The following is a 20,416-nucleotide window of genomic DNA, read 5'->3' as shown; positions in this document are numbered from 1 at the left end:
ATTTCATTTTATGGAGTTGCCTTTTTCTTCATTATCACACGAGTACCTTCAAATATGCAACTTCAGCATTTCTTTATTTTTTTCTTCAGTCCATAACTATTGGCAATCAAGATCAGTTACATACATACTTTAACACCAAGCATTAGAAACCAAAAATATCAGCCACAAACATTATACACCATACAAACTATACAGCATTGTGGCTAACAATTACACACCAGGTATGGTAAAAGCTTCCTAGAAGACCATCTCATTTAATACGCTCGATCATGGGCCCCCTAATCTGTGTGCCCAACTTTTGTCTTTTCATTGATTTTAGAGAGTAGAGGCTGAATTCCAAAATAAACATTATTATGAAATTTAGCCCGCCACATCTCAAATGAAGGGGATTCTTGCTGCAGCGAAACTGACGCAACACATAGTCGTGCTACAGCCACCGCCATAAATATTGGCTATCTAAAGGGATATCCCGGTTGGCCCTGCTTTAGAGTGTCACCAACTCCTGTTAACATACCATCCATTGTTCTATGAATATCCGCCCCTGTAATTTCAGACAAAAACACCTCAATATGCCCCCTCCATTGGGTTAGGTAAGTACAAGAATAAAAGATATGCGTGATATCAGCCTTCTCCATTGCACATCTAAAACACTTCCCATCATCTGATTTCCCCCCCCCCCTCCCCCCATTTCATTATCCTCGCCGGTGTATGATATAAGTTAAATAATGACTTGAAATGTTGGTCCTTCAAGTTAGCTGAAATAAAATGTTCTCACACAATCTATATATTGTTGCATATACACCCCCTCCTGTCCTAACTGTACACGCCATTTCCTATCTGGGGCTTCCAAATCATCCTGCTGCGTCTCCATTAACGCACCATACAGTACCCCTATTTTAGCCGTACGTTTAACTGCCCCAACTAAAGGGTTAGTCTTCATCCCCTTCTGCCTCTGGTGTTTCCATAGATAATCTCATATTTGCAGATATTTAAAGAAATCTGTTTTTTGTAGGCTAAATCTGTCCACTAAGGCTGAAAATGGCGCGACCCCTTCTTTTTCAAATAAATATCCTACTTGCCTTACCCCCATAGCTCTCCATTTATCCATTCTAAGATCCCAAAATATAGCAGGTAACATTATCGTAGAATGAGTAGGGGAATAAAAACATATCTTCGAAATTTCTAAAATGCTGCCCTCGCTACCTTAAATCGTGTTTTCTTAAAATAACTTGGCTCCAAAAATGTAAATAAGCAGTTTCGAGCTGCTGACCCCAACAGCATCTGATACATTGAAGGTGTCTCAGCCAATGCACCCGCTGCCTCCCCTGTTAACAATATCCTCCTATTCTGAAGGAGACCAGCATAATAATAAAATGTAAAGTTCGGGACGGCCCAGCCCCCACGATTACGTGGCAACATCATGAATTTAAATGCCCTCCTAGGTTTCCTTTGCCCCCACAAGAACCTATCGCGCATGGATTGTAGTCTCTGCAGCTGTGTTCGTGTTGGCTCTAGTGGTGCTGCCCGACAGTAATACATAACTTTGGGGAGGGTATTCATCTTCAGTACATTGCACCTCCCAACAGCTGAGCGGTGCAAGCACTCCAGCCGACCCAATTGCTGTTTAATCCCGGCCGACATTCCTCCCTAGTTGACCTCCATTAAGTCCTGTAGGCACATCCTAATTTTAATACCCAAATACTTAGCTTTCTCAGTTACACAAAGATATCCGGGGTAGGCCGCTTTGGTACATACTATTTGTGTTTTCGTTGAGTTTAACTTGTACCCTGATACCTCCCCGAAAATATGAGCCAGCCGCTCCATCTCTAAAATCGCTTGCCTTAGGTCTGAAGTCGCCACCGCAATGTCATCTGCGCAAGCTAAAACCTGGTATTGCCCACAGAACATAGAGCAGATCATATTACTCTTTTCCAACACGGTCAAAAACGGAATAATGTACAGTGCAACTAACAACGGGGAACAGGGACCTCAATTGATGATTTGTCTGGTCCTGCTGCTTTTCCCCTCGCTAACCGCGCTATTGCCTCCTCAAGCTCCTCCATAGATATCGGGGCATCTAGTACTTCCAAGTCTTCCTGTCTTAAGCCTACTGCCTCTACTTGTTGAAAAAATACCTTGATGGCTTGCTTATTACATTCACTCCGTGTATATAATTCCTTATAAAAGGCATGAAATACTTCTAGAATACCCTCCATTGTTCCCACCGTATTCCCTACACGATCAACCAATGCTGTAATTTTTTGTAAGGATTGCTCAACCCGTTGCCTTTGTGCCAGACAGCGCCCTGTAGCTTCCCCCATATTCATACCTTTCCTCCTTGTGAATCTTATACTAACTAGCGATTTCCTTACTCCACACCCTGTTGATTTTGGCTTTACAGCAGTCTATCCTAGTTTGCATTCCCTTCACCTCCACTCCACTCCTTGTTCCCTGCATTAGCTTCTGCTCCGCTGTCCTTGTATCATCCAAGAGACCCTGCATATTAATCTGCTGTTGTTTCTGCCTGCTCAATCTGTAACTGAGTGTTTCACCTCTCAATCCTGCCTTCAGAGCATCCCATACCATGGCCCTAGTGGTGGACCCTCTATTAATATCCAGAAATTGTGTGGTTCAGATTTTAATGTGGTTAACATAAGAGCTGTCCAATAGAAGCTTCCTATCAAAGATAAAGGTTCTAACTACCTCCTTTAGGGTGATAGTAAAAACATCCAATAACAGTGGACCATGATCTGCCGTAATCGTGGGCCACACCTGCATTCTTGCCCCCACGGTGAGTAGCTTAGACATAAAAACATAATCAAGCATAACTAGTTTGTGGTGGGGATAAGAGTAAAATGTATATCCAGGGTCCGGATAGTTTAAGGTCTGCCACACGTCTACCAGTCCATGGTCCCCAAAAAGCTGCCATAGTGCTTTAAAGACCTTGGGTTTTCAATCCCTGTATTTATTTTTGTTTAACTCCCTCACCTGACATTCCAAGTGAATGTTAAAATCCCCACAAAAGATCAGCGCGGTATCCCACACAGCCAACTCAACATTTAACCCTTCTAGTATTGCTTCTGCATCACAATTTGATCCGTATACTGTACATATTACAACCTTGGTGCCCCCTACCAAACATTCTGCAATGGCCCACCTGCCAAAATTATCTGGCAATATCCTCCCTGTCCCGCAAATTCCATGTTGGGCCAAAATAGCCACCCCCCTATTTGTAGTGGACTGTTGGGATGCTGCGAATAATGTATATCTGAGCTCTTTTAATACTCCACGTTTGGCCCAAGGTATGTGTGTATCCTGCACACACAGAATGTCAGGTTTCATTAGTCGCAAATCGTCCGTTACCCGTTGTCTTTTAGCAACATTATTCAAGCCACATACATTGCACGAACAGATTCGTAACCCAGAGACTATCCCCCCTACCCGCCATGACTTGCTACACTGTATAGCCACTTGAATGTTGTTCCTTTACTAACAGCCATCATAGCTATAATAGCCATATCTCCTTTGTTATGGATTGATTTTTTTTTTTTTTTTTTTACCCCCCCACTCACCACCCCGTGTCCCTCCCAAAACACCCCACATACCCCAACCCCTGTGACCCAACCTCCCCCCACCACCTCCCTTTTCCCAATACTCTGGCAATAGGGCCTGTGGCCCTTGCGATTCGGAGCATCCTTGCTACCCGATGTGCCCCCCCTCCCCTCAAACATTCTCATCTTCTTCCTCCAGGGAAGCAGCCCAAGCCAAAAATTAATACATCATTAGGAGACATTGAAAACATATCGTTTAACACACCATCACGATATTGCTCATGTATCTCCCACAACAGATCCAACAAAAATCTACAACCATTGATTTAGTAATAGCCCTGCTGACATATATACTTAAATAGATAAAAGGCATTCCTTAGCTTGTACCTCTGATGTAAAAAAAAAAAAAAACGTTTTGCAACTTCAGCATTTCTGCTGTACAAAAAACATTAAAATCTTTATTTAATGGTCTAAACGTTTGCTCCCTGTAGAATAAGAATCAAGCTTACATATAGGGTACTCATGACCCTTGACTTGCCTCTTAGTTCCCTAGTAGGATTGTCATCAGGGGGAATATTTCTCAGTTCATGTTTAAAAATTCAATTTTAATAAAATATTACTAAAGCGTGATGAGGTAGTGCACTGTCATTTACAGACAGCACACTTTCCATTGACAAGGCCACACTTTCCCACCAACATGCAGTGATACTGATAAAGCTATATAGTGTACAAACAATGTTTGGAAATTGGGTTTCAGCAAAAATATTTGATTTACGCATCACCAAATAATGTTCTGATTTGTTTTCATCCTCTAAAAAACTTTTTTTTCACCACACACACATACAAAAATGTTCCTTCATAGCTACTGAAATATATTTTGAAATGTTTGTACAGTTCACTTATTAGCTATTTAAATGCTATAAAAAAAAAAAGCTTGGCATCTTACAACCTTTCAATTCACGTGCTTTGCACAGCATGATTGTCACACAGTTTACTTTACAAAATCCTCTAATTTCATAGTCTGAGAAAGAAAAGTAAATGTATGAATACTAACTGACTTTTCACCTCTGAATGCAGAGCAAATGTAGCATAGAAACTGTATTAGTTAACACACACCAGTCTGTGAAAAATGTGTGATTCTTGGTGCTAACCCATCCTGCTCGAAGCAGGCTATTGTCATCCTTGTGGTGTAGGGTAAAGGCTTGCATGGCTATTGATAACTCCAGCTGTGCTTTGGTTATGGTAAGCATCACTGACCAGCTCCGCGGATTAGCCAGAGAGTTCTTTAATGGTGCTGTAAGGCGCTTCAAAAGACGAGTATTTGTGGAGTTTTTTTGTTGCAGTCCATTTTTGGTTGTACTCCTTGACCTGTCTGTCCTCCAGACTGACCACATTAACACTCTCCATGAGATGTTGAACAGGGTTCTCTTCTTTGAAGAATGAGTGTGCTGTTTCGTAGATACTTGTTTGTAGTTTAAGGCAGTGCCGTTGCACATTCCACCATTATCCAAGCATATTCAAGGCACTCCAGTTCCAGCTGAAGTTCTCGTTGGGTGGGATTGTTGGGACGAAGATTCTGCTATGCGTTCACATTGTCTTCCCTGCTTTGAGAGTTTTCTCTTTTATTTGGAATGCCGCTGGGATGTAGGTCGATGTCGACTTTCACAGGGTTCGTTTTCTTTTCTCTTACTGTACCTGTTTGCATTGCTTATGGTTTACTTCATTTTTACTTTCACTGTTTAACTCTTGCATAATGTCAGCTTTTTGCCTTATGGTTTCTCTTCTGACTTATTGACATACCCTTCTTGCTTCCTGCTCTGTATGCTTTCAGTGTATTACTTTGCGCATTCTTTAAGATTCCTCTCTTCTATGTGCTTTACTCTGGTGGTAACTTTTACCTGTGCACTAGGCTTTTTAAACTATTTTTGTGGCCCAGGCCTTGATTCTTAATGCATTTTGATAGGTCTAAACCCTAGTCTTAAGCGCCAGATGCCACCTTAATTTAGAGCATACTTGCAATTTTGACACCTCCAAATCAGGGACTATAGCTGTGCCCATGCAAACGATTTGAAATACAAATTTACTCTTATTTCAGGGTATTCATGTGCTAGTGTAAATCTTGATATCCGTACGTATATGACTTTTTATACCCTGCTTTCAGAAACAAATGCACTCTTTAAACCCTGAAGTCAGGGTATTTATTACATAGATGTGCCCCAAACGTCATGTGTATTTCCTTCATTAAGCCCCAATTTGCTGTGATGTCATTTCATTCCAATATGTTTTATACAAACCATTTCAAAGGAAGCATTTAAGTAAAATGCAAAATACAGCTTTTTGTTGAATTTAGGGTGGCAATGTGTAGTAGGTTCAGTTAAGGTAGGTAAACGCTAGAGTAAATGTTAGACTCAAGGATAGCCATGGATTGGAGCTTAGGTTCAGGTCAGGAATCGGGCTTTCATTTAGGATCCGGGTTACATTGGGGGTCAGGGAGAGGTACGGATCGCAGTTTTTGGTTAAGGTCTGAGATCTGGACACATTAGGGCTGGTAGAGAGTCTGGATGGAAGTCGAGGCTAAGGGTGGCATACAAGACTTTTGTTTTGGGTAAGCATCAGGCATAGTGCTAGGCTACAGTCATTGTTACTGTTAGGGTCAAGGTTGGGGGCCATACTTGGTGCAACGTAAGACTGATTTGGTTATAATCGGTGTTGGAGAAAGGAACACAGTCTGGCAAGAGTAGGAGTGCAGTCATGGTTCAGATAACTAGATTAGTGTTAGTCTTTGTGCTAAGATCAAAGTTTTAGGCAGGACTCTGTATTGGGTTTAGTGTTATGTTCAAGAAACATTTCTCCCAAATAACGGGAATATTTCAATGAAAGTAGATACGATTTTTCAGTGAAAACATTTCCAATCAAGTGATCTTAACTCCAGCGTCCATTGTAGTCCTACAAGTACAGGAAATGCAAAATCTCACTTTTTATTGAAATTATTTTAATGGAATATTTTTCAAGATGGTATTTCTCTAAAATGAACAGAGCAAATGGCACAGACCACTCGGTTCAGAGTGCGAGTGCACTCTGTGGTCCAATTTAAAGCGCTCCTTAGATCCTACATAAATATAGTGGCATTAATGAGACCCTGGCTCCAGGATATAAATTGAGTGCATGAGATTTTCATTTAGTTTAGATATGCTCTGAATATCTTGACATATGTTTGAGACGTTTACCTGTGAACAGAGTTTTCAACCCACTCTCTCCTCCTTTGATCGCCCCCTTTAATCCCAACCTTTTTTTAGAAAATCCAGCAGGAACAGTTGGACTCGGTTATGCACTGGCTCACCAGTCAGCCCCGAGCTGCACAACTGGTGGACAAGGACAGCACGTTCTTCAACACTCTGGAGTACTACATGAGCCGCTACTTGAAAGATGTCAAGCTGCACCATGTGAAGGCGGATAAGCGGTAACGAAAGCTTGGCCTAAGGGTTTTATGTCGACTAGTTTGCAGTAACATTGGGTTCATCTAAGAATTATGCATGTGCTCTCCGAGCCAGTTAAGGCGTAACAGGCTTGGCTTAAGGGTTTTATGTCAACTAACTCACAGTAACATTAGGTTCTATTGATTATACATGTGTCCTCCGTGCCAGTTAAGTGTTAACAAAGGCCGGACTGCAGGGTTATGTATCAGCTAGCTCACTATAACATCCGGGACCGCCGCAGCCATGCAAGCTCATTTTTCTGTGATGGGAGCTCATGTGGTTTTTAGGTAAGCTGGTATTTGCCTATTGTAGCAGGAGCCAGAGCAGTGGCAGCTTTGCCTTTCTTTAAAAGTATGTGTCACGTGGCTCTCAGACTTAAGAACTGTTTTCAGTTACTCAAATCCTGTTTTAATAAGACCGAAGTTGATGCTTCAACTTTCCGATCAGTGTTTGACTAGAAGGAAAGGTAACCCAACCTATGCTTTTTTGGGGGGATTTATTTTTTTATTCCATCTTCTAAGTGGGATATGCCTTCAAACTGCTGCTGCTTTGTGCTGTCCATCCAGACTGAAACAGCATCTGCCTCCCATCCGCATGTCTGTATCTCTGACCTTTCCTAGAAAGAATTGTAAGCATGCTTTACATTTATATCTATGATGTCCTCACATGCCAAATACCACTTTAGCTTTCAAACTGCTAGTTAAGTTTTGGTATTCAGACTTGTTATTTTGAACCTGAAGATGTATTTGTCCATTTCATCCTCTTGGAATATCCACCCCGGGGAAGACCACCTGAGCCTATCTTAGAGATAGACCATATTTTTGCGAGATTAGTGAGAGCCTACCCACTCTCCTCTGCCCAGGAGAGAGTAGTGAAAGTTAACCTTTTTGTGAATCCCACGATTCCATTTGACGAAAGGCAAGTTGCTGAACAGCAAGTAGGCCTCACTAGATCCCGTGCAATTGACAGCCCGGGGTCCTTCTTTTGGACGGATGCAACAGTATGGCGAGTGCGGTCATCTGACTGGTGCATACCTGGTATGTTCCCGAATCCATTCCTGCATTGCTCTTACATCCTTGGCCAAAAGATAAAAGCCAAGTGATCCCGGTGAAGATCAGGTATACACATGTGGAGCGATTTATCTTTGTATGCAGGACCAGCCGATCTAGAACCTGTTGTTGGTGGTGCACCCCAGCAAATGTTACAAAAATATTAACAGCCCAATTCACAAATGCTATTTTGTGGTTCTGAGATAATCCCGCCTGGAATGCCACAGACCGGGAAAAACTTTTCAGGCAAGCTTTTCCCTTATTGTTTGCAAGGCCCTACTGGCAACAAAGTTCATGAACTCTTTATTTAAGGAAGTTGAACACTGACTGACTGCATGTAGTGGGGATTGAACTTGCTTGGCGTGGGTGAAGAGGTGCAAAGGTGGGTAGGTGTGCCACTGTTGTGACAAGTCCTTCAGAGCCCGATTCTCTCTTTCAGTGATCCAGAGTTCGTCTTCTACGACCAGCTGAAGCAGACCATGAACGCCTATAGGTAAGTTCTGTACCTTCTTTTTTTAAAAGAATTTCAGTAATGTGTTCTTTTAACTTCCTGAACTGCAGTCTCTCTAAATTTTGCCTAATCCTATTTTTTTCTACGGACCTTCTTTTTCTTAGTAGTTTTCTGTTTCAGCAGAATCCGTTGATAAATGATTTTGCTTTTCCCCCCTCCAGAGTGAAGCCTGCAGTCTTTGATCTCCTTCTGGCTCTCTGCATAGCTGCATATCTGGGAGTAACCTACCTTGCAGTCCAGGTGAGCAAGTGTATGAGCAAACCGTAGACCTCTTGTGGAAGCCATTAGCTTTTCTCAAATAGACTAATGTGACATTTATTCTAATTTTGATTTTTCTTTGTAATCATTTTCACAAAATTAAAAACCGTAACATAAATTTCCTTGTAGGTTAATGATTCTCAAAACTACTGGCATGATTTACAAAGGTGGACATTTTACTTTTTTTTTTTTGTAAGTTTACTTTTTTTGGGGTATCTGAAAACTAATTTAATTTTACTAAAAGTAATTTTATGACTGAAGAGATTCCTTAGTCAGGACTCCGCACATAAAAAGACATGCAAAAAGATGGGGCTTTACATGTTGATGTTCTCCAGACAATATATTCCTAGTCCCTCCCTGTCTTTCTGCTGATACTAAAATACATTGACTGTGGCTTGACCAGTGTGGGAGAAATATGCAAAATTGTAAGAACTGCTTGAAACTAGCTCCAGGATTGGCCCGTTGGAAGTCGTAATAGATGGTCTGAAAATGAAGAATAAATATGGGGTACTGTTCCAGGAATTCCTCAGCGAACAGTGCCCTGGTAATACCTTTGAGTGTGTGATCCAAAGCTGGTGTCCTTCACAGCCATTCTCCCGTCCATGTTAGGGGATGTAAGTTGGAGTCAAAGGAACGCAGTTGTTAAGGAACTGCTGAGTGGGGTCCCTGCCCCTCCTGTAGAGAGAAGTACAGAAGAGCCCTCTGTAAACAAACTGTGTGCAGGAGATCGTAGCCCCGTTGCTTGGAAGAAAAAGGAGCTAACTAAAGGACCAGAACCCCCGTCACCTGAACATTGTACTAGGATCCACAACAGAAGAAACTGTGCTGCACAACAGTGGTGAGCCTGTGTGCATTCAGTGTGCACCTGGCTGCTCTCATCTGTGCCTAGTGTGTGCTCGGCCCTTCTACCTTCCCTGTGGGTGCTCTGTGGTGTCAACAGTGCGGTTTCAAGCATTTCATCCCACAAGAATGGTCGGTCTTAGCTCAGTGCTCTGGCTACCCCTGTGAATGGAAGATCCAGCTGTTCTGAAGAACTTTAAGAGTCCACAGGTTTCCTTGACTGCCTACTAAAGTGTGTAGAACTTAGCAACCAAAATTAAGGTCCGTGTTTTCCTATTTACCAAACTTACGAAGCTGCAAATGCGCCTTTGTGCTGTGAACTTCGCCTCGATCATCACTGCGGCATATGGATCCTGCATGTGCTCCAAGGGAAAGGACTCTCGCCTCATCTGATGCGAGGCCTCCCCTTTGAACTAACTCTCGGGTGGTCTCTCCTCCTTATTAGGGTGGAGGGCAAATGGGCCTGTGGCAGCTGCTGAACGGCATAGCATCTGACTCCAGCGGTGCCTCCTTCTAGGTTTGCTGAGCCATGCACATAAAAAGGTGGGCCAGGGATCAGGAGACTGCAAGCTGCATGTCTAGGAGCAGATCCACATAAGCGGGAATGTAAGGTAATGGCTCCCAAGAGACTTCAACCAAAGGGACAGTAAGACCCTGGCTCTAACCGTCATTAATCCTGATAATCCTAACGGGGACACCAGCACTAGAAGATATGGACAAACCTCAAAGTCAGCAGGCAGAATGCGTGGCTATTGCAAGTCCACTGTGAAACATGGACTGTTATTTCCTTGTCGATAAAAAGGTAGTAGTTAATATCATCATACTACATTTCTCTGTAATATTCTGTTGTGTGCGTAAAACATGGTGATTTATCTTTAAGACGGACATTGATATGATAAGTCTGTTCTGCAGTTCACTGAATTTTGAGCCTCAGGCCCTCACCGCCTTGCATGTGTCTCATCTGCCTCACCATGTGAGTCACTTGGTTTGTCCCACAGTAGGAAGCCCAAAGTACAGCAGCAGTTCAAGGATTCCATTGTTGGTTTCCACGCCTTGTTTCTCGCTAGCACCTTTGCACAGGTTATTTAGCCTGGTCTGTGGTGGAGGATGGAGTCCACCATGAGTTACTGAACAGCAGTAGAATTTGCGTCCAAGTGGCTGTTTTCCACCCTTTATCCCTTGCTAGTGGTTGCAACCACCATGTCTTTTTGATTGGTTTCCATCTGAATGATCCTGGATCAAAGTCTGTTGGGTTCTCCTCATACTTGTAACTCTAAGAGGGGTGTGTGTATATATATATACTACTACACCACCGCCACCGCCACCGCCGCCACCGCCACGTTACCGAGACGTCATTTTCCTCCTCCTCCTCCTCCTCCTCCTCCTCCTCTGCAAGGTTACCGAGACGTCATTTTCCTCCTCCTCCTCCTCTGCAAGGTTACCGAGACGTCATTTTCCTCCTCCTCCTCCTCCTCCTCCTCTGCAAGGTTACCGAGACGTCATTTTCCTCCTCCTCTTCCTCCTCTGCAAGGTTACCGAGACGTCATTTTCCTCCTCCTCCTCCTCCTCCTCCTCCTCCTCTGCAAGGTTACCGAGACGTCACCTCCTCCTCCTCCTCCTCCTCCTCCTCCTCCTCCTCCTCTGCAAGGTTACCGAGACGTCATTTTCCTCCTCCTCCTCCTCCTCTTCCTCCTCCTCCTCCTGCAAGGTTACCGAGACGTCATTTTCCTCCTCCTCCTCCTCCTCCTCCAGGTTACCGAGACGTCATTTTCCTCCTCCTCCTCCTCCAGGTTACCGAGACGTCATTTTCCTCCTCCTCCTCCTCCTCCTCCAGGTTACCGAGACGTCATTTTCCTCCTCCTCCTCCTCCAGGTTACCGAGACGTCATTTTCCTCCTCCTCCTCCTCCAGGTTACCGAGACGTCATTTTCCTCCTCCTCCTCCTCCTCCAGGTTACCGAGACGTCATTTTCCTCCTCCTCCTCCTCCTCCTCCAGGTTACCGAGACGTCATTTTCCTCCTCCTCCTCCTCCTCCTCCTCCTCCTCCTCCTCCAGGTTACCGAGACGTCATTCCTCCTCCTCCTCCTCCTCCTCCTCCTCCTCCTCCTCCTCCTCCTCCAGGTTACCGAGACGTCATTTTCCTCCTCCTCCTCCTCCTCCTCCTCCTCAAGGTTACCGAGACGTCATTTTCCTCCTCCTCCTCCTCCTCCTCCTCCTCCTCCTCTGCAAGGTTACCGAGACGTCATTTTCCTCCTCCTCCTCCTCCTCCTCTGCAAGGTTACCGAGACGTCATTTTCCTCCTCCTCCTCCTCCTCCTCCTCCTCAAGGTTACCGAGACGTCATTTTCCTCCTCCTCCTCCTCCTCCTCCTCCTCCTCCTCTGCAAGGTTACCGAGACGTCATTTTCCTCCTCCTCCTCCTCCTCCTCCTCCTCCTCTGCAAGGTTACCGAGACGTCATTTTCCTCCTCCTCCTCCTCCTCCTCCTCCTCCTCTGCAAGGTTACCGAGACGTCATTTTCCTCCTCCTCCTCCTCCTCCTCCTCCTCCTCCTCTGCAAGGTTACCGAGACGTCATTTTCCTCCTCCTCCTCCTCCTCCTCCTCCTCCTCCTCCTCCTCTGCAAGGTTACCGAGACGTCATTTTCCTCCTCCTCCTCCTCCTCTGCAAGGTTACCGAGACGTCATTTTCCTCCTCCTCCTCCTCCTCCTCCTCTGCAAGGTTACCGAGACGTCATTTTCCTCCTCCTCCTCCTCCTCCTCCTCCTCCTCCTCCTCCTCCTCCTCTGCAAGGTTACCGAGACGTCATTTTCCTCCTCCTCCTCCTCCTCCTCCTCCTCCTCTGCAAGGTTACCGAGACGTCATTTTCCTCCTCCTCCTCCTCCTCCTCCTCCTCTGCAAGGTTACCGAGACGTCATTTTCCTCCTCCTCCTCCTCCTCCTCCTCCTCCTCCTCCTCCTCCTCTGCAAGGTTACCGAGACGTCATTTTCCTCCTCCTCCTCCTCCTCCTCCTCCTCCTCCTCCTCTGCAAGGTTACCGAGACGTCATTTTCCTCCTCCTCCTCCTCCTCCTCTGCAAGGTTACCGAGACGTCATTTTCCTCCTCCTCCTCCTCCTCCTCCTCCTCCTCCTCCTCCTCTGCAAGGTTACCGAGACGTCATTTTCCTCCTCCTCCTCCTCCTCCTCCTCCTCCTCCTCCTCTGCAAGGTTACCGAGACGTCATTTTCCTCCTCCTCCTCCTCTTCCTCCTCCTCCTCCTCCTCTGCAAGGTTACCGAGACGTCATTTTCCTCCTCCTCCTCCTCTTCCTCCTCCTCCTCCTCCTCCTCCTCTGCAAGGTTACCGAGACGTCATTTTCCTCCTCCTCCTCCTCTTCCTCCTCCTCCTCCTCTGCAAGGTTACCGAGACGTCATTTTCCTCCTCCTCCTCCTCTTCCTCCTCCTCCTCCTCCTCCTCTGCAAGGTTACCGAGACGTCATTTTCCTCCTCCTCCTCCTCTTCCTCCTCCTCCTCCTCTGCAAGGTTACCGAGACGTCATATTCGTCCTCCTCCTCCTCTTCCTCCTCCTCCTCTGCAAGGTTACCGAGACGTCATTTTCCTCCTCCTCCTCCTCCTCTTCCTCTTCCTCCTCCTCCTCTGCAAGGTTACCGAGACGTCATTTTCCTCCTCCTCCTCCTCCTCCTCCAGGTTACCGAGACGTCATTTTCCTCCTCCTCCTCCTCCTCCTCCTCTGCAAGGTTACCGAGACGTCATTTTCCTCCTCCTCCTCCAGGTTACCGAGACGTCATTTTCCTCCTCCTCCTCCTCCTCCTCTTCCTCCTCCTCCTCCTCCTCCTCTGCAAGGTTACCGAGACGTCATTTTCCTCCTCCTCCTCTGCAAGGTTACCGAGACGTCATTTTCCTCCTCCTCCTCCTCCTCCTCCTCCTCCTCCTCTGCAAGGTTACCGAGACGTCATTTTCCTCCTCCTCCTCCTCCTCTGCAAGGTTACCGAGACGTCATTTTCCTCCTCCTCCTCCTCCTCCTCCTCCTCTGCAAGGTTACCGAGACGTCATTTTCCTCCTCCTCCTCCTCCTCCTCCTCCTCCTCCTCCTCTGCAAGGTTACCGAGACGTCATTTTCCTCCTCCTCCTCCTCCAGGTTACCGAGACGTCATTTTCCTCCTCCTCCTCCTCCTCCTCCTCCTCTGCAAGGTTACCGAGACGTCATTTTCCTCCTCCTCCTCCTCTTCCTCCTCTGCAAGGTTACCGAGACGTCATTTTCCTCCTCCTCCTCCTCCTCCTCTGCAAGGTTACCGAGACGTCATTTTCCTCCTCCTCCTCCTCCTCCTCCTCCTCCTCCTCCTCTGCAAGGTTACCGAGACGTCATTTTCCTCCTCCTCCTCCTCCTCCTCCTCCTTCTCCTCCTCCTCTGCAAGGTTACCGAGACGTCATTTTCCTCCTCCTCCTCCTCTTCCTCCTCCTCCTCCTCTGCAAGGTTACCGAGACGTCATTTTCCTCCTCCTCCTCCTCCTCCTCCTCCTCCTCCTCCTCCTCTGCAAGGTTACCGAGACGTCATTTTCCTCCTCCTCCTCCTCCTCCTCCTCCTCCTCCTCTGCAAGGTTACCGAGACGTCATTTTCCTCCTCCTCCTCCTCCTCCTCCTCCTCCTCCTCCTCCTCCTCCTCCTCTGCAAGGTTACCGAGACGTCATTTTCCTCCTCCTCTGCAAGGTTACCGAGACGTCATTTTCCTCCTCCTCCTCCTCTGCAAGGTTACCGAGACGTCATTTTCCTCCTCCTCCTCCTCTGCAAGGTTACCGAGACGTCATTTTCCTCCTCCTCCTCCTCCTCCTCTGCAAGGTTACCGAGACGTCATTTTCCTCCTCCTCCTCCTCCTCCTCCTCCTCCTCCTCCTCCTCTGCAAGGTTACCGAGACGTCATTTTCCTCCTCCTCCTCCTCCTCCTCCTCCTCCTCAAGGTTACCGAGACGTCATTTTCCTCCTCCTCCTCCTCCTCCTCCTCCTCCTCCTCCTCAAGGTTACCGAGACGTCATTTTCCTCCTCCTCCTCCTCCTCCTCCTCCTCCTCCTCCTCCTCCTCCTCCTCCTCCTCCTCAAGGTTACCGAGACGTCATTTTCCTCCTCCTCCTCCTCCGCAAGGTTACCGAGACGTCATTTTCCTCCTCCTCCTCCTCGTCCTCCTCCTCCTCCTCCTCTGCAAGGTTACCGAGACGTCATTTTCCTCCTCCTCCTCCTCCTCCTCCTCTGCAAGGTTACCGAGACGTCATTTTCCTCCTCCTCCTCCTCCTCCTCTGCAAGGTTACCGAGACGTCATTTTCCTCCTCCTCCTCCTCCTCCTCCTCCTCCTCCGCAAGGTTACCGAGACGTCATTTTCCTCCTCCTCCTCCTCCTCCTCCTCCTCCTCCTCCTCCTCCTCAAGGTTACCGAGACGTCATTTTCCTCCTCCTCCTCCTCCTCCTCCTCCTCCTCCTCAAGGTTACCGAGACGTCATTTTCCTCCTCCTCCTCCTCCTCCTCCTCTGCAAGGTTACCGAGACGTCATTTTCCTCCTCCTCCTCCTCCTCCTCCTCCTCCTCTGCAAGGTTACCGAGACGTCATTTTCCTCCTCCTCCTCCTCCTCCTCCTCCTCTGCAAGGTTACCGAGACGTCATTTTCCTCCTCCTCCTCCTCCTCCTCCTCCTCCTCCTCCTCTGCAAGGTTACCGAGACGTCATTTTCCTCCTCCTCCTCCTCCTCTTCCTCCTCCTCCTCCTCTGCAAGGTTACCGAGACGTCATTTTCCTCCTCCTCCTCCTCCTCCTCCAGGTTACCGAGACGTCATTTTCCTCCTCCTCCTCCTCCAGGTTACCGAGACGTCATTTTCCTCCTCCTCCTCCTCCTCCAGGTTACCGAGACGTCATTTTCCTCCTCCTCCTCCTCCTCCTCCAGGTTACCGAGACGTCATTTTCCTCCTCCTCCTCCTCCTCCTCCAGGTTACCGAGACGTCATTTTCCTCCTCCTCCTCCTCCTCCTCCTCCTCCTCCTCCTCCTCCTCCTCCTCCAGGTTACCGAGACGTCATTTTCCTCCTCCTCCTCCTCCTCCTCCTCCTCTCAAGGTTACCGAGACGTCATTTTCCTCCTCCTCCTCCTCCTCCTCCTCCTCCTCCTCTGCAAGGTTACCGAGACGTCATTTTCCTCCTCCTCCTCCTCCTCCTCTGCAAGGTTACCGAGACGTCATTTTCCTCCTCCTCCTCCTCCTCCTCCTCCTGCAAGGTTACCGAGACGTCATTTTCCTCCTCCTCCTCCTCCTCCTCCTCCTCCTCCTCTGCAAGGTTACCGAGACGTCATTTTCCTCCTCCTCCTCCTCCTCCTCCTCTGCAAGGTTACCGAGACGTCATTTTCCTCCTCCTCCTCCTCCTCCTCCTCCTCTGCAAGGTTACCGAGACGTCATTTTCCTCCTCCTCCTCCTCCTCCTCCTCCTCTGCAAGGTTACCGAGACGTCATTTTCCTCCTCCTCCTCCTCCTCCTCCTCCTCCTCCTCCTCCTCTGCAAGGTTACCGAGACGTCATTTTCCTCCTCCTCCTCCTCCTCTGCAAGGTTACCGAGACGTCATTTCCTCCTCCTCCTCCTCCTCCTCCTCTGCAAGGTTACCGAGACGTCATTTTCCTCCTCCTCCTCCTCCTCCTCCTCCTCCTCCTCCTCCTCTGCAAGGTTACCGAGACGTCATTTTCCTCCTCCTCCTCCTCCTCCTCCTCCTCTGCAAGGTTACCGAGACGTCATTTTCCTCCTCCTCCTCCTCCTCCTCCTCCTCCTCTGCAAGGTTACCGAGACGTCATTTTCTCCTCCTCCTCCTCCTCCTCCTCCTCCTCCTCTGCAAGGTTACCGAGACGTCATTTTCCTCCTCCTCCTCCTCCTCCTCCTCCTCCTCCTCCTCTGCAAGGTTACCGAGACGTCATTTTCCTCCTCCTCCTCCTCCTCCTCTGCAAGGTTACCGAGACGTCATTTTCCTCCTCCTCCTCCTCCTCCTCCTCCTCCTCCTCCTCCTCTGCAAGGTTACCGAGACGTCATTTTCCTCCTCCTCCTCCTCCTCCTCCTCCTCCTCCTCCTCCTCCTCTGCAAGGTTACCGAGACGTCATTTTCCTCCTCCTCCTCCTCTTCCTCCTCCTCCTCCTCCTCTGCAAGGTTACCGAGACGTCATTTTCCTCCTCCTCCTCCTCCTCCTCCTCCTCCTCCTCCTCCTCTGCAAGGTTACCGAGACGTCATTTTCCTCCTCCTCCTCCTCTTCCTCCTCCTCCTCCTCTGCAAGGTTACCGAGACGTCATTTTCCTCCTCCTCCTCCTCTTCCTCCTCCTCCTCCTCCTCCTCTGCAAGGTTACCGAGACGTCATTTTCCTCCTCCTCCTCCTCTTCCTCCTCCTCCTCCTCTGCAAGGTTACCGAGACGTCATATTCGTCCTCCTCCTCCTCTTCCTCCTCCTCCTCTGCAAGGTTACCGAGACGTCATTTTCCTCCTCCTCCTCCTCCTCTTCCTCCTCCTCCTCCTCCTCTGCAAGGTTACCGAGACGTCATTTTCCCTCCTCCTCCTCCTCCTCCAGGTTACCGAGACGTCATTTTCCTCCTCCTCCTCCTCCTCCTCCTCTGCAAGGTTACCGAGACGTCATTTTCCTCCTCCTCCTCCAGGTTACCGAGACGTCATTTTCCTCCTCCTCCTCCTCCTCCTCTTCTCCTCCTCCTCCTCCTCCTCTGCAAGGTTACCGAGACGTCATTTTCCTCCTCCTCCTCTGCAAGGTTACCGAGACGTCATTTTCCTCCTCCTCCTCCTCCTCCTCCTCCTCCTCTGCAAGGTTACCGAGACGTCATTTTCCTTCTCCTCCTCCTCCTCTGCAAGGTTACCGAGACGTCATTTCCTCCTCCTCCTCCTCCTCCTCCTCTGCAAGGTTACCGAGACGTCATTTTCCTCCTCCTCCTCCTCCTCCTCCTCCTCCTCCTCCTCTGCAAGGTTACCGAGACGTCATTTTCCTCCTCCTCCTCCTCCAGGTTACCGAGACGTCATTTTCCTCCTCCTCCTCCTCCTCCTCCTCCTCTGCAAGGTTACCGAGACGTCATTTTCCTCCTCCTCCTCCTCTTCCTCCTCTGCAAGGTTACCGAGACGTCATTTTCCCTCCTCCTCCTCCTCCTCTGCAAGGTTACCGAGACGTCATTTTCCTCCTCCTCCTCCTCCTCCTCCTCCTCCTCCTCTGCAAGGTTACCGAGACGTCATTTTCTCCTCCTCCTCCTCCTCCTCCTCCTCCTCCTTCTCCTCCTCCTCTGCAAGGTTACCGAGACGTCATTTTCCTCCTCCTCCTCCTCTTCCTCCTCCTCCTCCTCTGCAAGGTTACCGAGACGTCATTTTCCTCCTCCTCCTCCTCCTCCTCCTCCTCCTCCTCCTCCTCTGCAAGGTTACCGAGACGTCATTTTCCTCTCCTCCTCCTCCTCCTCCTCCTCCTCCTCTGCAAGGTTACCGAGACGTCATTTTCCTCCTCCTCCTCCTCCTCCTCCTCCTCCTCCTCCTCCTCCTCCTCTGCAAGGTTACCGAGACGTCATTTTCCTCCTCCTCTGCAAGGTTACCGAGACGTCATTTTCCTCCTCCTCCTCCTCTGCAAGGTTACCGAGACGTCATTTTCCTCCTCCTCCTCCTCTGCAAGGTTACCGAGACGTCATTTTCCTCCTCCTCCTCCTCCTCCTCCTCCTCTGCAAGGTTACCGAGACGTCATTTTCCTCCTCCTCCTCCTCCTCCTCCTCCTCCTCCTCCTCCTCCTCCTCTGCAAGGTTACCGAGACGTCATTTTCCTCCTCCTCCTCCTCCTCCTCCCTCAAGGTTACCGAGACGTCATTTTCCTCCTCCTCCTCCTCCTCCTCCTCCTCCTCCTCCTCCTCCTCCTCCTCAAGGTTACCGAGACGTCATTTTCCTCCTCCTCCTCCTCCTCCTCCTCCTCCTCCTCCTCCTCCTCCTCCTCAAGGTTACCGAGACGTCATTTTCCTCCTCCTCCTCCTCCTCCTCCTCCTCTGCAAGGTTACCGAGACGTCATTTTCCTCCTCCTCCTCCTCCTCCTCCTCCTCCTCCTCCTCCTCCTCTGCAAGGTTACCGAGACGTCATTTTCCTCCTCCTCCTCCTCCTCCTCCTCTGCAAGGTTACCGAGACGTCATTTTCCTCCTCCTCCTCCTCCTCCTCTGCAAGGTTACCGAGACGTCATTTTCCTCCTCCTCCTCCTCCTCCTCCTCCTCCGCAAGGTTACCGAGACGTCATTTTCCTCCTCCTCCTCCTCCTCCTCCTCCTCCTCCTCCTCCCTCAAGGTTACCGAGACGTCATTTTCCTCCTCCTCCTCCTCCTCCTCCTCCTCCTCAAGGTTACCGAGACGTCATTTTCCTCCTCCTCCTCCTCCTCCTCCTCCTCCTCAAGGTTACCGAGACGTCATTTTCCTCCTCCTCCTCCTCCTCTGCAAGGTTACCGAGACGTCATTTTCCTCCTCCTCCTCCTCCTCCTCCCCTCCTCCTCTGCAAGGTTACCGAGACGTCATTTTCCTCCTCCTCCTCCTCCTCCTCCTCCTCCTCTGCAAGGTTACCGAGACGTCATTTTCCTCCTCCTCCTCTCTCCTCCTCCTTCCTCTGCAAGGTTACCGAGACGTCATTTTCCTCCTCCTCCCTCCTCCTCCTCCTCTGCAAGGTTACCGAGACGTCATTTTCCTCCTCCTCCTCCTCCTCCTCCTCCTCCTCTCTGCAAGGTTACCGAGACGTCATTTTCCTCCTCCTCCTCCTCCTCCTCCTCCTCTGCAAGGTTACCGAGACGTCATTTTCCTCCTCCTCCTCCTCCTCCTCCTCCTCTGCAAGGTTACCGAGACGTCATTTTCCTCCTCCTCCTCCTCCTCCTCCTCCTCTGCAAGGTTACCGAGACGTCATTTTCCTCCTCCTCCTCCTCCTCCTCCTCCTCTGCAAGGTTACCGAGACGTCATTTTCCTCCTCCTCCTCCTCCTCCTCCTCTGCAAGGTTACCGAGACGTCATTTTCCTCCTCCTCCTCCTCCTCCTCCTCCTCCTCTGCAAGGTTACCGAGACGTCATTTTCCTCCTCCTCCTCCTCCTCCTCCTCCTCCTCCTCCTCCTCCTCTGCAAGGTTACCGAGACGTCATTTTCCTCCTCCTCCTCCTCCTCCTCCTCCTCCTCTGCAAGGTTACCGAGACGTCATTTTCCTCCTCCTCCTCCTCCTCCTCCTCCTCCTCCTCTGCAAGGTTACCGAGACGTCATTTTCCTCCTCCTCCTCCTCCTCCTCTGCAAGGTTACCGAGACGTCATTTTCCTCCTCCTCCTCCTCCTCCTCCTCCTCCTCCTCCTCTGCAAGGTTACCGAGACGTCATTTTCCTCCTCCTCCTCCTCTCTGCAGGTTACAGAGACGTCATTTTCCTCCTCCTCCTCCTCCTCCTCCCTCCTCCTCTGCAAGGTTACCGAGACGTCATTTCCTCCTCCTCCTCCTCCCTCCTCCTCCCCTCCTCCTCCTCCTCTGGCAAGGTTACCGAGACGTCATTTTCCTCCTCCTCCTCCTCCTCCTCCTCTGCAAGGTTCCGAGACGTCATTTTCCTCCTCCTCCTCCTCCTCTGCAAGGTTACCGAGACGTCATTTCCTCCTATACTCACTAGCATCCCGCAAGGTTACCGAGACGTCATTTTCCTCCTCCTCCTCCTCCCTCCTCCTCCCTCCTCCTCCTCCTCTCCTCTGCAAGGTTACCGAGACGTCATTTTCCTCCT

The 20,416-nt window shown here is 49.2% G+C and overlaps 1 protein-coding gene across 2 annotated transcripts in view; it reads left to right on the top strand.

Moving 5' to 3' along the window:
- NCLN (nicalin) overlaps positions 1–20,416 on the top strand; it is a 70,426-nt gene that overhangs the window by 39,491 nt on the left and 10,519 nt on the right. Inside the window, exons 12-14 of one of the 2 annotated variants that reach the window (XM_085638973.1) lie at positions 6,857–7,011; positions 8,516–8,569; positions 8,749–8,827. In XM_085638973.1, coding sequence (XP_085495099.1) covers positions 6,857–7,011; positions 8,516–8,569; positions 8,749–8,827 — 288 coding nt within the window. Of the gene's footprint in view, positions 1–6,847; positions 7,012–8,515; positions 8,570–8,748; positions 8,828–20,416 lie in introns of both variants that reach the window. The other variant, XM_085638972.1, reaches the window with a different exon arrangement.

Source organism: Triturus cristatus, chromosome 12, assembly GCF_964204655.1.
Source record: "Triturus cristatus chromosome 12, aTriCri1.1, whole genome shotgun sequence".
In the NCBI taxonomy this organism is placed as follows: Eukaryota; Metazoa; Chordata; class Amphibia; order Caudata; family Salamandridae; genus Triturus; species Triturus cristatus.
The sequence above is the reverse complement of the archived record's forward strand: the minus strand, read 5'-3'. Positions and strand labels throughout refer to the sequence as shown.